The sequence below is a fragment of the Osmia bicornis genome, chromosome 13 (assembly GCF_907164935.1).
Source record: "Osmia bicornis bicornis chromosome 13, iOsmBic2.1, whole genome shotgun sequence".
Lineage (NCBI taxonomy): Eukaryota > Metazoa > Arthropoda > Insecta > Hymenoptera > Megachilidae > Osmia > Osmia bicornis.
The window spans coordinates 2,535,395-2,552,136 of record NC_060228.1 but is presented as its reverse complement, the minus strand read 5'-3'; the positions used below and the strand labels follow the sequence as shown (position 1 = coordinate 2,552,136).

The following is a 16,742-nucleotide window of genomic DNA, read 5'->3' as shown; positions in this document are numbered from 1 at the left end:
TCGGAATAATGATTTTTGGATAGTATATTTTAAATTGAAAATTCAGATCCTTGTAAACGATTTTATTTTGCAATAACGATTGACCTTTTAAATATTTATGTTATCTCAACGCTACGGTACATCAGATGAACTTAAAAATTCAATTTGAACCCACGAAAACAATCATCTTTCCTATGGAAATCAAGTTAGTCGAGTTTGTCAGAGTGTCTTTCACTTTGGCCTCTTGCACTTCCGTTTATTATCGATATCTCGAAGAATCACACGGACAGAGGTCGATTTCGCGGCATGTTTAAGTTCCAAATAAAATACAAACGTCGCTATCGATAAACCGACGAGGAGCAACGAAAATCCAGCACCGAGAGGAGTCAATCCGAGCACCTGTACGCTTCCATCATATCCGTCATGCTCCAAGCGAACTTCGCGAAGGTTATAGTTGTCCCGTCTGCGAATGACGTTGCGTAAATGCCAGATAGTGATTCCAGTTTCCTTCAGCCACATTATTATCTACAACAAAAACGAAAAAATATAGGCAACGCGAACTTCCTGCGAGGAGTTGGCCAGATATGTCACGAACGTTGAGATTTGGATGTTTTTATCAGTGCGCTTTCTCATCTGGCAATTTCATGGTAAATAATCAGCTGCGAGTATACGAAAATTTTAATGCTATGATTCTCAAAACTTTCAGAGTTCTCCTTATACATATAACTTACAAGGAAGGGTTTTTAGATGTCCGCCTCCGATTGTTTTGATTTTTGGATATGTTTTAAAAGACCGAAAAATAAGGTATACGTGTTTTTTTATTTTGGCCCGTTTTCATATTTAGTAAGTGAAACGACCCCCTAAAGTTTCGGCTACAATAAGCTATCTCGGGAACTATCACAGATAGAAGAAAACTTTTTAAGGAAAAGTTTCATGCTTTTTATGAACATATAACAGCTGGTCATAAATTTTGTAAAAAATTATATGTTTATAACAAAAAATTGTTTATAATATTATTTTAAAAGTAATCACAATTTACATAATAACAAAAACGAACATAAATATGTTTCTGAATTCATTAATGTATTATATACTATGTTTGCCTCTTACATTTTTGCATACGTCGGGTCGCGGTCATACCAAACATGACATACAGTTACTTTCTTGCAACGATTTTTTATCTGTTTCTTTCTCTTATTTTTGTCACACTACAAGCTATATATCAGATGACCAAGAAAGTTCTGTCGGCCGAGCATGAGTTATATCATATGACTCAAAATCGATATTAACGCCATGAAACAGATCAGTGGATGCATAAAAAAGTGATAGTTATTACACACTTAACAAACAGTAGACAATTAATCATATGTGCGTATATAGTTCTTCGAACCATCATTCGTGCACTTTGCACTTTCTTGAAAGGTTCTGCCTTCCCAATTTGTCGGTCCTTTAAAACATATCCAAAAATCAAAACAATCGGAGGCGGACACCTAAAAACCATTCCTTGTTAGACTAATGTTCGACAATGTTTTCGATGATAATAGCTCATGAGGTGACATAAAGTTCAGATAAGATTTTACTGTACGTGACAAATCGCTTTGGATAACGATAATACGTGTTTGTACTAATGCCTGGAGAATTTACCCTATTTATGGGTCTCAAAAGCCACGGTTGAACAGCAAACGCAGCGTAATAGTGACCCACCGAGTGCCTCATCATCCTGTAATTCTATGATAGAATTACATTAAGTATTTATCTTGAATGAAACTCGGTATTTCATTAAGTATACCTTAACATCGTCGTTGGTTAGATAGTCATCCGGAAAGAAGCTCGTGTCTACGATCCTTCCTATTATCGCGAAATTGCCCTCTTTAATTAACGCCTGCACTTGCGTGTTGTTTTCTATATTAATGTATTTACTTGGAAGTTGTGACGCGTATGGATCCTACAAGAATCGAGTATATTCGTTTTCTTTTGTTCGGGCTTTATCGAACCATTACTCAAGTGGTTTATTTGATTACTTTTAATCTTAATCGATAAGTTTAGGAAATCTACCGTGAGATCGAAGTAATCACGGAACGGCGGCGGTTGTCCCATCTCTCCCCAGCGTAAATTCGAATCGAGAAACTGTTCGATGGTATCGATTCTAAAAACAGCAAAGAACGCTGAATTTTTTGCTTTCTTCCTGATAATTAGCTGCGTCGATAACGTTTCCGATGTATTACATAAGTAAATACCTAGACTCGTATTCAGAACTAGAGAGCCAGGCGGCGAGGCTGCTGCAATAAGCGGTAATTATTAACCAGCCAGCGGTCTGCCAGAGAAGTATCTGTAGTTTGTTGTTCGCCATAGTTTTCGGCACCGAGCTGCTCAGCAAACAGCCAATTAGGTCCGTCAGAGTAATTAGGAAATTTCGGAACCCTGAAAGACACGGATCGAAATGGCCGTTGTTACGTCCAGTTCAGGCGAACATTTGAAATTGGCAAAGGTTTAGAAAAAAGAAATTGTCGATACACATTTTCTGCTTACGTTTTGGAAATTTTGGATCGAGCCAAGCACGGGCCCAGGTGTAAATACTGTGCAAGAATATTGCAGATACTAATAGGTACCAAACGTTTTCTGAAAATGGTCTAGTTAGTGCCCAAAAGCTCGTCGTTCGACGTGGACGAGGTACCAAGAAATGTAGGTACACTTGGTACCAAGCTTCTGATAAATTAATAAATGCATGCTGATCGTACGTTAACCAAATACTAGCAAATGCCATGTCTACCTGGAATGTATATTATAAATCAATTAGTTTCATTTATTTCATTATAATTTTGATAATATTATTGTACCTGTTTATTACGCAACATTTCTATCATACCACCTTGCCATACTGTTTCGTTGATTCGTCTGCCATACCTATAGTTTCCTTTTGGTTTTCTTATCGTCCAGGTGAAATTTAGTTTCTCTGCCATGATCAAGAACAATTGCATTTCGATACCGTCCCTTTCCAAATCTTTTTTACAAAAAAACGCAGAGAGTTAATCGTCTACAATGATTTTGTTTGAAATTCAAATAACATCGCGTCGAGTCGTTGGAACGGTCACCGGGTTTTTGTGAAAATAATAAAAAAGTTCGTCACTGTCGCGTCGTTGTGTCCTGTTTAATGTAAACAATATATGTTAAAAAGGTGCCCGTTAAGAAACTGTGGTTTTATTTGCTGTAATATTGTCTCAAATACGCTTCGACGCGATGCCGAGCGATTCCGGCACTGCAATTTACCATCATCCATTATGAAAACTTCGACTTCCGAACCGTCGATTGTTTTATTAATCGTACGATTAAAATAAGTCATGGGTGGTCTGTATATGCTGCAAACTTGAATTTCTTTGCCTTGGAAATCGATTTTATTATAATCGTGCACCATTTCTTCGTACCTTTTTTAAAAGTAAAAACTTTGTTCGACAGTCGTCTTTATAAATTGTTTTTAATTTAATTACCTTTCGAGTTTGGTAAATACTCGAGGTTTCAAGTAATTCTCTGATAATTTCCATATCCCGGACAAAGAAACTATATTTACATTCGCATCTTCGTACATAGAACCATCGAATATATTTGAATCACCAGAAACATTATTATTCACGATAATCAAAATTTCCTTTTTCGTCTGCAACGACGACATCCTGTCAAAAAAAAAAAATGAAAAATTTTAACTTCACCCAACACTGATTTGAATAATACAATATCATTTTCAATATCACTTTGATATGGATTGCATGATTTCGTTGTCACTCGATCCGAGCAAAAAGTAGCCGTCACATTCGTTCCGTTTCAAGAGGTACTCGTGTGGATAGATACTTCTGAATTGACTGAATAGTGCTTCCAAATCTTCGATCGAATCTGAATACAATTCCAAAACAGACACTCGATGTGTTTCCATAGGAATGAATGATAAAAAATGTATCTCCTCTTACTAACCGCTTAAGAAAATGTTGCAGCACTTCGAGAGAGGAAACGACAATTTAATTATCGTCGTGAAATCGTCATTCGAAATCCAGGATTCGTATTCAGACACGAATATATCGTTCCTCTTAGCCATCACCGTAAAGAAAAATAAAGGGAGAGTGTGAAACGATGAATACACTTTCATGATGAATCACGTAATCTTTGAAAATGTAACAATGACGTCACTCGTCTTTTATACCATACTTCCCATGACCGACACTATAAATTTTGAAACTCGGATAATTATAAAAATGAAAGCACTCGATTGCTGCTTTTTGACGAAAAACTTGGAGCCAATATGCACCACCTAAGCCAAGGATATCCCGTCTAGAAATGGGAATCCGTTCGACTTTGGACGAAAAGGGGGTGGATCGTAGGAGCAGGTGTATAGACAGGTTGTAGGACACGTTTATACGTGCAATTTAAGCCGTCATGTGTACATAAACATAATTGTTCAAGGTACAGTTTGCCAGCAGATAAGGGTGAGGATAAAGAAGCCTGTGTAAACAGAATTATAATTCTTAGTTGACACATCAAATGTAATTCACTAGCCCAGTTTCGAGTGTTATGTTTTCGTCTCGTTATTGCTTAATTGGCGATGCCTGAATCATTAATCAAGCATGCGATTAGGGAAACGAAGATAATCGAGCAGACAACTTTCGCTCTTATCGTTAGCCAATGTTGTCTCTGTTGTTTTTATGTTTCCTTACCCTGTGTACTTTTCTTCTTAAGTGTATTAAATAATTTGAATGTCTAACAGTAATGATTCTTCAAGTGATACGAAAATTGCTATTCTTCAGAGTCTCTTTAATTACAGCGAGTAATAAAAACTAACGAGTTTCGTTTGACGATGTGCAATACATCATACACGATACGATCTCCTTGCTCTCTCGTAAACGTTGCCCTCGAGAATTTTTTAATTTATCACTGAATTCCGATATCTTTTATTGCTTAAGAAAACATCGTTATATACAGTATTGTTTATTAATAACAACATTCCTGCAGATCAAGAGTAGACGAGACGGTTCGAATAAAATTAACAAAATTTATCTAGCCGATAAAAATTAGCCAATACCGTGGAATTCATGAACACGAGTACGATAACACATGAACTTAAGTGGTAAACAAGACTAGTGTGTCGTCAAGTTCGATTCAGTTTCGATTCGAGTTGTCTAACGAGCATTACATACCCGAAAAGATTTTAATTTGCATCGATTTGAATAAGACAGTCTTTCTACAGTGTTAAGGAACGCGTGTCGATGTACTCTTTCGTTGTCAAATGTACCGAGTGACGTGAGCGTTAATCAGCAAGTTCCTCGGCCTTCGTGATTGTACGCGCGTCGCAAGACTAAAAAATTTCTAGTTTCCTTCGGTGAATCGCGTGGAACATTTTCGAAAATGAGCTTGTCGTCGAATTTTATTGTCCGTGCTGGCACGGGTAGTTTTGTTTCTGGTGTTCCAGGAAAAAAACGATTCTCGCGAGTCGGTTTCGTCGGTCTGGGTAACATGGGTAGTCACATGGCAAGAAATCTCCTAAGAAAGGTAACTTGATTAACAAAATTAATCCGACGATCCTCTAAAATCGAACTTGCTTCATTCCCGATACAATAGGGATACAAATTGGTCGTGTACGATGTTAACGAGTCAGCTGTGTCGAATTTCACGAAAGCTGGCGCAGACAAAGCCTCGAACCCTGCTGAGCTAGCAGAAGACGTCGAGGTGGTCGTTTCAATGTTGCCGTCTAATCAAAATGTTCTCGATGTGTACAACGTTAAAAATGGCCTGTTGAGGTAAACAAGTGGCTTCAGGGTTCCTGGGGCGTCTACTGGTGTTATCAATCAAATTATCAGTTAAGACGTGCTTCAGTCTCTTCTTCTTCGTGCTTTCAGTTCAGCAAAAAAGGATACCCTTTTGATCGATAGCAGCACTATAGATCCATTCGTGTCCCAAACGTTAGCCAAGGAGGCTGAGAAGTCTGGAACTCGTTTCATAGACAGTCCAGTGTCTGGAGGTACCGATAATCACTAAAAACAAAATGATTTTTATTACGAAAGTAATGTTTGTTGAATAGGTGTAAACGCAGCGAAAGATGGTACATTGACGTTTATGGTGGGAGGATCGAAAGAAAATTTCCAAGTTGCAGAGCCATTCTTGAAATTCATGGGAACCAGAGTGGTGCACTGTGGTGACGTTGGAATGGGTCAGGCTGCAAAATTATGCAATAACATGCTTTTGGCGGTTAGCATGATCGGTACAGCTGAAGCGTTCAATCTTGGACAAAAGTAATACGTGACAGACATGGTAATACGAGATAAATATAATCGCCTCATTAAATTAATCGCGTTACAGGCTCGGTTTAGATCCAAAGGTTCTGGCTGATATTGTTAACTCCAGTTCGGGCAGATGTTGGTCTTCCGAGTTGTATAACCCTGTCCCCGGTATACTTGACAATGTTCCAAGCTCTAACGATTATAAGGTAGTCGATCGTAGTTTATTTGTTTAAACAATCGAGTCACACGAACTAGAGGAATTAATGTTTCATTTGCAGGGTGGTTTTGGTACAGCTTTGATTGCGAAGGATTTAGGATTGGTACAGACTGCTGCAACTAAAGCGGAAGTTAGTATTCCATTAGGTTCTTTGGCTCACCAGATCTATAGAGCTCTTATGGCTCATGGTTTTGAGAAAAAGGATTTCAGCTTTGTCTATCAGTTTCTCAAAGGACTAAAACAATGATCTTGGTGACACAACCAATGCACTGCCATTAAATTGTATATTTATTTTATTTTTTCTACTGTTATTAAAGAAATTTATCCTATTTATTTTAGTGTTATTAAAGAAATTTATCCTATTTATTTTACTATTGTTAAAAAAATTTATTCTAGTATTTTTAATTAAAATGTAATAAAAAAAAAATATACTACTGTTAGAAACTTTGTGTGGGTATTATTTTTGTTTTTTAAATTTATATCATGTGCTCTGAAAATGGTACTACTAGCGCTATCTACCCAAAAGCAGTAAAATTAACAGAAAATTTCATTTTTCTGAAAAACTAGCAACTTTTGTGCGTAATTGGCATTAATAGAACGTTCTGTGATCACGCTACAAGAAAAGTAATTACATCACAGTACTCTTAAATCATTAAAATCGATAATTACAAAAACGACACTTTGACGAGTCATGAAATACTACAGCCATCTGTCCGAAGTAATGGAACCAAAACCATTTTTAAACTTAAATTGAAAATTCATAAGATCTTTTGTATCAATATAATGAAACAAATAACTGTATTAAAATTAATAAAAATTTCAAGCAAGTGTCAAGGCCGAATTCTGAATTCCGCGTCGATAAAACAGCCCATGTTTGATAAAAAAAGAAACTGATTTAAGCGCCAGCTCAGTTATCATACTGCATCGAGATCGAACTCCGAATTCCACGTCGGTAAAACAGTCCACGTTTCATCGCAAATTAGGCCAAACAGAAACTTGCTTTTAGTTAGACCAATATATAATTAAACAATACTGACCATGCATTCATTATTATTAATTTTCTTTCCGTAAAATTGTATTTGCAATGTGGTACAGTTCAAAATCTCAAAAGCCTAGTTTCTGAAAAAAATATAAGAGAGATTAAATAGAAGAAAAAAAACATAAATTTCGCAGCCAATTCGCTCGTATTATTTGCTGCATAATTAATAAATGTACCATAGAAATAATGATACAGTTATTAATTAGTCATCAAATAATAACGATTGCCCAGGTCTCACCACGGGGAGGTTGCTGCGGGTGGAGACCCGCCCTACCTCATCCCATCCACCCTCCATTTATGCAAAAAATTAATTTTTTTATTTATAATAATAACATCATCCTCCTGATGCTTATTTGCAAAACGTTTTCGACGGTTGTGCAAACGAACAACAAAAGGAGCATTATTTTTATTCACTACCTACCTATCTACTTATCTACTAATATCTTTATTTTTCAATTCAACCTCAACATTTTTTTTTACTTTAATTACAGATCTGTAATTGATAATATGCAATTGCATATTTGTCCTACATACTTATATTACTAAGAATACTTATCTATACGAGCGCTCGTAATTCTATTAAAAATTCACTTAAATCTAACGCTTCCAAATTAAACACTGCAGTGTTTAATGATTATATCTTAATGACCATAAAGTCACCCTACAAAACCATAAACTTACAACGTGTTTATATAAAAATTTAAAGGGATATACATAAATAAATACAATGAATTTCTTGATTTTGTTGTCCTCACCAGAATGCTTTCTGAAATAAACTATGAAAGATTAGATACAATTTGCAAAAATAATAATATTCGTATTACCTTAATACTAAAATATTTTCTGAAATAGACTAAAAAGGATTAGATACAAGTTTCAAAAATAATAAGACGCATATTACCTTAATACGAGAATAATTGTTGAAACATTCGGAAAAGGATGAGATACAATTTCCGAAAATAATAAGACTCGTATTACCTTAATACCAGAATACTTCTTGAAACAAACTAAAAAGGATTAATTACCAAAATACGTCCTGAGATATTTCTCTGCAACAGAAACTTATTAATTAAATCCATATCAAGACAAAAAGTTTAATAGCTAGAAAGAAGATGCATTAGTACACAAAATTCAAAAAAATTAGAGTCATTGTTAATGACTCATTTCCAATGAAAAGAAGGAACATCAATTCAATTCTTTATTTCAGTACCAAAATAAAGAAAATAAAAAGATTTAGAAAAATATATCGTCACTGAATAAGCGATTTGATTTAAAACGATTAATTATTTTTCATTTTATAGTATCTGATATTCATTCATTTGTTAACAAACAATACACGATATTTTAATTGAAACAACTATCTTTTACTGCAATATACGTACATACAACCATGACTCTACTTGACTTTATTGCATCATATTATTCAATACACCTTTCAATGCAAATTTATTGTAAATGGAAAAACTGAAAAGAAAATCGCGAGTGGACTTTGCTTTTCAGGTAAAGAATTTGAAAATTTATAAAAGTAATTTAATTAGCTTCTCTGTAAGCTTGAAACGAAACATCGCGATCAAAAATTAAAAGTGAACAACTCGAACAACAATTATCCACTACTTTTGTTTAAATAAAGTAGAATTAAAATTTAATAAGCTATCTCGAATGAACAAATATTCCTTGAAATAAATTATCACCAATCACTAAAAAATAAAATGAATTTCCATTTTAAATAAAACTTTGAATAAAGTACTATTTAAAACTTTATCGTATTTAATAATATTCTGAAAACAATAAATTCATATATTATTTAACAGTATTTCCGACAACCGAATGCTCAAAATTTTCATAATTAAAAAAAGGGAAGAAAAAAGAATGGGGGCGGAGCAGTGGGAGGGAGGGTACAGGGGAACCTGAAAAGAAAAGTTTGACTGCCCATAAGAGCAATCCCTAAGCAAACCCTATAAAACAAACCGAAATCACACGCAACACTAATTTCAAAATTGCAAACATTCTGAACTATGACAAAACATCGGCTGGCAACGAAGGGTCTCACGCCCCCTAGTCTTACGCCAGACGCTACATACCACCCACCCCGCCTGGACGTCGTAACGCCAGGACAGAGTGCACCCCTTCGCTAAGAGCGCTACCCGCCCGTCCAACACGTTGCATCCAACGGTGTCAGATTGACGGACGCCCATAGTATAGACAAAAGGACTACAGTTTAGAATATGGTAACATATTTTCATATGTTCCGTATTCTAAAACTGCGCCTGCAAAGGCCTAGTAATGCATGGGTATATCTCCCAGAGATGGTGTTCACGGTCTCAAGCCGCGGAATCCTTAAAAGGACTCCCACCGAATGTGAGTCATAGTTACTTCCACTAATTTAATAAATGCAAAAAAGTAAAAAATTTAATAACAATCGCGAATTCATTCGCAACACTAATTTCATTAATTATATAATATGTACAAAAGCGTACGCGTGAAGGCTGCTCCATTATGCGCAACACTAAGCTGAAAAAAAGAAAAAAAGAGAAAACGCGAACTGTAACGCAACACTACTCAAATCTACCGAATTTTGTAAAAGGCAACGCTAATCTAAAAAAGGGGTACAGCCAATCCAAGGTGTATCACGGCAGCTGGTCCATAGCTGCCTTATGGACCATGGCAACTCCACTGGATCATTCTTGGGAATTTCTAAGCAAAACGCGAATATTCATTAGCGCAACACTAATTAGGAGGGAACTCTATAAACTAATGCAAAGCAATCGCGTATTTATAAGTCGCAACACTGGGAAACAATCGCGCTAATGTCATTCGCAACACTATCTTTAACAGACATGCAATTAAAATGCAGAAAAGGGGGATTCTCAAACCGTGAATTTTTTGCTCGCAACACTAATTTCATTAATTATATAATATGTACAAAAGCGTACGCGTGAAGGCTGCTCCATTATGCGCAACGCTAAGCTGAAAAAAAGAAAAAAAGAGAAAACGCGAACTGTAACGCAACACTACTCAAATCTACCGAATTTTGTAAGAGGCAACGCTAATCTAAAAAAGGGGTACAGCCAATCCAAGGTGTATCACGGCAGCTGGTCCATAGCTGCCTTATGGACCATGGCAACTCCACTGGATCGTTCTTGGGCATTTCTAATGCAAAACGCGAATATTCATTACCGCAACACTAATTAGCAGGGAACTCTATAAACTAATGCAAAGCAATCGCGTATTTATAAGTCGCAACACTGGGAAACAATCGCGCTAATATCATTCGCAACGCTATCTTTAATAGACATGCAATTAAAATGCAAAAAGGGGGGATTCTCAAACCGTGAATTTTTTACTCGCAACACTAAAGCAATGAACATTAAAAAGCAAAACTCTCAAAAATCTTAAAGCAATCAACATTGAAAAGTTAAATTCTATTTTAAAGCAATGCAAGAAAGAAACACGATATTTAAAGTTCGCAACACTAAATAAAAATCGCAATAATCATGCATACGTAACATTAAATTGAACCGTGAACGATATTCAATCACAACACTAAATTGAACCGTGGTCAATATTCGCAACACTAAATTGAAAACGCGATTTGCCCAAAATCATGGGGGTCACGGGCCCCCTCTTCTCCTGCAATTACAAAACTACAACTACAGGCAAGCACAGTGACAAAGTAGTAACGATAATGATTTCCCATCCTTCTTTGCAAAAGGATGCGAAATCATTAGTAGTTCCCCTCTTGAAAGACAGTTTGTCGGGGCGCTTCGGCATATAGCCTTTTCTTTCTTCGGGCGGTCCACCCACCTGAAACTTATATCTAAAGCTCGAGACTTGCAAATTCGTAAAACAAAAAAAAAAACAATCAACAAAAAAGAAAAATCACGAAACTCTAATTGACACGTGGACGAAAAAGGGCTTTATATAAGTCGTTGTTCGTGCACACGTGCCGTGCTCGAGCAGAACTTGTGCGTTTCGTGCCATCGCGACCGCGTATGACGACTTATGAAGTCGCCAAAAATTTGAAAAATTGTACAGATAGATAGAAGGCGAACGGCATACTCCGTTCGTATCGATCGTATCGTCAATTCTTCAAATATATTCCAGGTACAGGTTGATCACGCGAAATCGCGCCTACCCGACCAAGAGACTGTGACAACCTGTCCCGGCCCTATCTACTTACAATCTATCACACACACCAGAAGGTATACTACCTACCTACCTAACGCTATATTTAAAAAAGGCAAAATCACATTCTCACAAAAATTCATTCCACGACCCCCATACACTCCACCCGGGCGCAAGAGCCTAAACTAGGGAGAACGTCCCGGGACGCCTCCGTCACCCGAGTTTCATCTCACATCACACTCTACGGTACGTACCATTTTTCACTGAAATCGTCTGGCAAGGCTAGCAATCATTGCGTATAATGATAATTACAAAATTTTATTAACTACTTTGATATAGAATACTTCATAGTAATGGTAATAATCATGGTAATAGTAATGATAACAATAGTATTTGGTTTATACGTTCATCGTACATCTTGTTGAATAAAATATTATTTCAAATTAAAAGTAAATGAAAAAGTTATTAAACCGACGCAATCCCACAGCCTAAAAACACACACACCATATGTGGAGATTACGTCGTGCACGATATACTAACACAATGCCAGCCGCTTATTAATTATTATTCTTATGAACTAGGTCATCGTGCCCATTGCCTCTACCCATCCAAGTAGCACCTGGGCACGTGAATGGGCTTTGGCAATGAACACGGAAGGGGTTAAATCTGAAAATCCTGATCTACAAACATGATTAGTACATAAACATCTAACGGGCTAATATTTCACTATTTTAATTTAATAAAAGTGACTCGACTTTGTAAATATAAAGCTTTAAGAACAAGTACTGAAAAAAAAAAAATAGAGCAACTATGACGCAAACATGGTGCACTGCTAATATCAGCTGGCAACGAAGGGTCTCACGCCCCCTAGTCTTACGCCAGACGCTACATACCACCCACCCCGCCTGGACGTCGTAACGCCAGGACAGAGTGCACCCCTTCGCTAAGAGCGCTACCCGCCCGTCCAACACGTTGCATCCAACGGTGTCAGATTGACGGACGCCCATAGTATAGACAAAAGACTACAGTTTAGAATATGGTAACATATTTTCATATGTTCCGTATTCTAAAACTGCGCCTGCAAAGGCCTAGTAATGCATGGGTATATCTCCCAGAGATGGTGTTCACGGTCTTATGCCGCGGAATCCTTGTAACTAATTTGATTAATTAAATAATACATTGGATTGAGTTTAAAAACCAAAAGGATTCCCACCGAATACTAGTTAGTGCATCGTCATATTTACTCTCGCGCTGGAAATTTTTCGCAACACTAATTTAAGAAATGCAAAATTTTAATAAAATAGAATTTGTTGTCTCTAATTATGAATTCTTTCCAATGAAACAAGAATTTATTGTGAAAATTAATAAAACATCCTCGGGCGACTCCCTCCTCAGAGTAAATTTTCAAGAATACGCAAAATGTGTTGAAATAAATCACTCTGAGTTGGAAATCTACCCGTCACGAATTGTCTTCTTGCACATAAATTGTTCATTTTTTCATGAACGTGTAAATAACTTAATCTTCGGTATTGAATGAATGAAATTTTACTACTCGTAAAAAATTCTAAAATTATATTTGAATTTATAATATACAAAATGTAATTAAATCAATGTAATAGCATCATTAATATGTATATCCAGTATACATATTACTATCAATATTATATTGCTTTGAACTTTCGCAATAACTAAGTCAGATAGTATTTGACTTCTCTATTACAGACAAACTAAATAAAATTGTTTCGGTATTAAAATATTTCATATTCCACATTTAAGAACATTTAAGAACATTTAAGAGCATTCATGTATTTCACAAATAACTATTGGAATATGTGGAATGGAAATAATATTAAAACGCGATGTACAAGAAGACCTAGCCTGAACTAAATTAAATGAAACAATAAAAATATTACTACACATGAGTATAATCATACCCATGGTCACTGTGCTTGCTAATCACGTATACAACCGGTAGCCCGTGTCGATTCGGACCATTCGTCCTTCGACATGATTGGGCACCAGAGGAACCATAAAACATGCGACTCACCGTTCGCAGATATACTCTTCTTCCGACAGTCAAGTCAAGGTGAAGACGGAAGTCGTGAAGAAATTCATCTGTAACAAAAAAAGAAGAATTACGGTTAATTTTGAAAATTATCAATTTTTATTCTAATAAAATAATATATGAAATTGAATTTTATAAAATATTAGCAATTAAAAAGAAATCTCAATTATCAAGTGTTGAAATTATAAATTATTCTATTTTAATAAAAAGCAATTAAGTGAAGTAATAAGATACTTACACTCTTTCCTTGCCGTCCAACAACCAAGACGGAAGTCGTGAAGAAACCCATCATCAGGATATCCAGAAACTTGGCAAAATCAAAAAATTCATCTGTAACAAAACAAAAAAGAATTACGGTTAATTTTGCAAGTTATCAATTTTTATTCTAATAAAATTATATATGAAATTGAATTTTATAAAATATTAGCAATTAAAAAGAAATCTCAATTATCAAGTATTGAAATTGTAAATTATTCTATTTCAGTTAAAATTAATTAAATAAAGTAATAAGATACTAACACTCTTTCCTTATGGAGCAACGCCCAAGACTCCTCTTCAGTGGTGCTTTGACTCTAATTCCGGATATATCGAGCAATTAAAAAAAAAATTAAAAATAAAAATACTAACGCGACCGTGGATAATTTCCGGCGAACAATTATAGACTCTACTTTCACGATGGAAAAAGAAAAATCAGAGCCGCGATGCTCTATAAAATATTTTATAATACGCAGCAAACACTGACTCTACTTTCGCGTGATTCCTAACTGTACAAACGCAACTCTATTCAGGGCCAGTTCACCCTTGAAAAAATCAAAACATTGGAAATATGTTCGTACAAACATTGACTCTACCGACCGCCTTGCGCGCGGCCACAACAATTCCTGGAAGAAAAGATTAGTGAGGAGGTTGGGGATGGGTGGAAATATAGAAAACAAAACAACATTCTTCTAACTGAGCATTCGTAATGGAAATACTGTTATTAATGGCTTGTAAATGAAAATATCTATGTTCGTGAAATATATTCGACGACCACAAATATTGTTAAAGCTGAATATTGATCCTAGATTGAAATGAAATGTTTTAAATAATTGTTGATAATTATTTCAATGAATATTACATCGATAGAACATCAGTTTGTAATAATGATAATAGACTATTGTATTAAAGTAGAGGATTTTTGTTGTTAAGATTGTAAGCATACTACACATTGTTGGAAATTCTATCACGGCATGATTTATAAATTATCTAATTCTTTTCAATAAGCAAAGTCCAATAATTAACCATGCTTAAACAGCATGTGATTTAATAACGTGATTCTGTTTTAATTTAAACTTGCATCAAAAGCTGTATATTATAATATAATTACTATGATTTAATAAAAACAAATTGTTTAAAATAATGAAAATATAATTAAATAATTGTTGAAGAAAAGCAATCATCTGCAGTAGAATACACGTTGTTTCAATTTTGTTCTAATTTAAAACACACGTATTAAATTATTAGTTGAAATTATTTAATAAAATGAAAAATTAATTATTCTTTTTCTATTAATTGATCAAAAGAAAATTTCTCTATTCTTTTTTTCCTTGACCTTGATACCAATATCAAACATGCTTAACCTTAACAATGACTCAAAAAAAAGCATTAAAACGTTACCAATTATATTATATACCCTTTACAAAATTATATTTCGAACCAATATCAATGGTGTCGTATCCCATGGCGCCTTTTTGAAATCAAATGAATATCTGTAACAAATAAAAAATAAAAATTTATGCAAATTAAATTTAACCAACAAATAAATAAACGATCGAAGTCGATAATTTATGCAAATTATTTAGTAGACTATGCATACTTTTGTATTGCTTATACGGGAGCACGACCACCACACGTCTTCTCGCTTCGACGCTCGAGAGAGCAATGGCGAGACCTTCCTTCCCATCGTAGACCGGTCGGCACTTCGGCAACACTCGGCAATGTTCGGTATATTCTGCTATCGGCCGATACCTAAGCAAGTACACGAACACCTCTAAACAGAAACAATATTACGATGCTGAAGAAAAGACGTTATTAAATTAAAAACAGCAAATTGTGTGAAACAATATGAAAAACATTCGATAATGTTTAGGAACTTAACGATATAAAAGAGAAAATTATTCAGATTCTGCAGCTCCACTCTTATTGTACATTCGCGGCGAGAGCAAAAATTTTCAACTCATGTATTTGTGAAGACAACGCCGAATTAATGTCGAAGATCAAGAATTCAGACTTCTCTTCGATGTTTCTTTCTGTTTTTTGGACTTTCAACACCCGATCGACAATTTAATTTAATATTTCAAGATAATTTAATCTTACCTGTTGCAGACACGTGCCAAACGGACGAAGCTTCGAAGAGAAATGACGCACTCCACCACACTCAGCGCACCAACCCTTTCAACGATGAATTTGATTGGTCTAAATGGGAAGACGCCATAACAGACGACCAATCACAGCCATTGATAGAAACTTCAAATTGCTTCGAAACTTTAATACTAAAATAAGGAAAAGGTTAATTGAAAACTATTGACGCCATATTGTAATAAAGTGAAGATTACTTTTTTCAATTTAAAGCACCAAAATATAGGGAATAAGACAGAAAAATACATAAGATATTAATGGTATTTAATAAATTATCATCATAAAAGCAGAATAAATGAGAAATATGTTGTTTTAATTCGTATCTATGTAGGCAAAATAGGGTATAAATTTTCAGCTTACGCATTTCTGAAGACAATGTGGAAATGATGTCAGAAATTATGACTCCGGTCTTCTCTTCAACTTTGTCTTCTGTTTTTTGTACTTTTGATACCTAACACACAATTTAATATAATATTTTAATACGGTGCAAGCGTCGAGGCCGCTTCACATACACGAGCTGCGAATGAACTGCGCCCTACAGCAAAAATGAGAAACTTTATTTGTGGTCTGTTTTACGTTTTTGACGTTTTTTGCGAGTGAAAAATGAACGAAATCGTAGTTCTCAAATTTTTTCTAACTGGAGGTTGTACATCATCTCCT

General features: G+C 35.3%; 2 protein-coding genes and 1 long non-coding RNA gene across 4 annotated transcripts; 1 reads left to right on the top strand and 2 right to left on the bottom strand.

Annotated features, from left to right (window-relative positions):
* Positions 1–47: 47 nt before the first annotated feature.
* LOC114880596 lies at positions 48–4,360 on the bottom strand. Of its 2 annotated transcripts, none has more exons than XM_029196760.2 (11): positions 3,943–4,360; positions 3,726–3,864; positions 3,465–3,647; positions 3,247–3,401; positions 2,817–2,980; positions 2,509–2,749; positions 2,217–2,400; positions 2,035–2,125; positions 1,769–1,924; positions 1,624–1,707; positions 48–504 (listed from the first exon to the last, which is right to left on the bottom strand). In XM_029196760.2, exons 1-11 carry the CDS (start codon positions 4,112–4,114, stop codon positions 211–213), a joined length of 1,863 nt encoding a protein of 620 aa, XP_029052593.1. In that variant the 5' UTR covers positions 4,115–4,360; the 3' UTR covers positions 48–210. The 2 variants fall into 2 exon arrangements, with proteins under 2 accessions (XP_029052593.1, XP_029052594.1); XM_029196761.2 differs by having other exon boundaries at positions 443–504; positions 1,624–1,699.
* Positions 4,361–5,075: 715 nt separating this feature from the next.
* Positions 5,076–6,798, top strand: LOC114880595 (3-hydroxyisobutyrate dehydrogenase, mitochondrial). The gene is made up of 6 exons (XM_029196759.2): positions 5,076–5,511; positions 5,581–5,759; positions 5,859–5,980; positions 6,041–6,251; positions 6,319–6,445; positions 6,518–6,798. The coding sequence occupies exons 1-6, from the start codon at positions 5,368–5,370 to the stop codon at positions 6,701–6,703; spliced, it is 969 nt and encodes a 322-aa protein (XP_029052592.2). The 5' UTR covers positions 5,076–5,367; the 3' UTR covers positions 6,704–6,798.
* Positions 6,799–15,315: 8,517 nt separating this feature from the next.
* LOC123988404 lies at positions 15,316–16,194 on the bottom strand. Its single transcript, XR_006830013.1, has 3 exons — positions 16,041–16,194; positions 15,541–15,692; positions 15,316–15,433 (listed from the first exon to the last, which is right to left on the bottom strand). It is a non-coding gene; the product is annotated as an uncharacterized LOC123988404 (long non-coding RNA).
* Positions 16,195–16,742: the final 548 nt, after the last annotated feature.

Excerpts from the sequence above, each read along its gene's own strand:
- LOC114880596 (XM_029196760.2), bottom strand. The coding sequence starts at position 4,114 with ATGAAAGTGTATTCATCGTTTCACACTCTCCCTTTATTTTTCTTTACG. Across the intron at positions 3,648-3,725 it reads ATCATGCAATCCATATCAAA|GATGTCGTCGTTGCAGACGA; the intron begins GTGATATTGAAA and ends TTTTTTTGACAG. Across the intron at positions 2,401-2,508 it reads CGATCCAAAATTTCCAAAAC|GGTTCCGAAATTTCCTAATT; the intron begins GTAAGCAGAAAA and ends CGTGTCTTTCAG.
- LOC114880595 (XM_029196759.2), top strand. The coding sequence starts at position 5,368 with ATGAGCTTGTCGTCGAATTTTATTGTCCGTGCTGGCACGGGTAGTTTT. Across the intron at positions 5,512-5,580 it reads CAAGAAATCTCCTAAGAAAG|GGATACAAATTGGTCGTGTA; the intron begins GTAACTTGATTA and ends CCGATACAATAG. Across the intron at positions 5,981-6,040 it reads AGACAGTCCAGTGTCTGGAG|GTGTAAACGCAGCGAAAGAT; the intron begins GTACCGATAATC and ends TTTGTTGAATAG.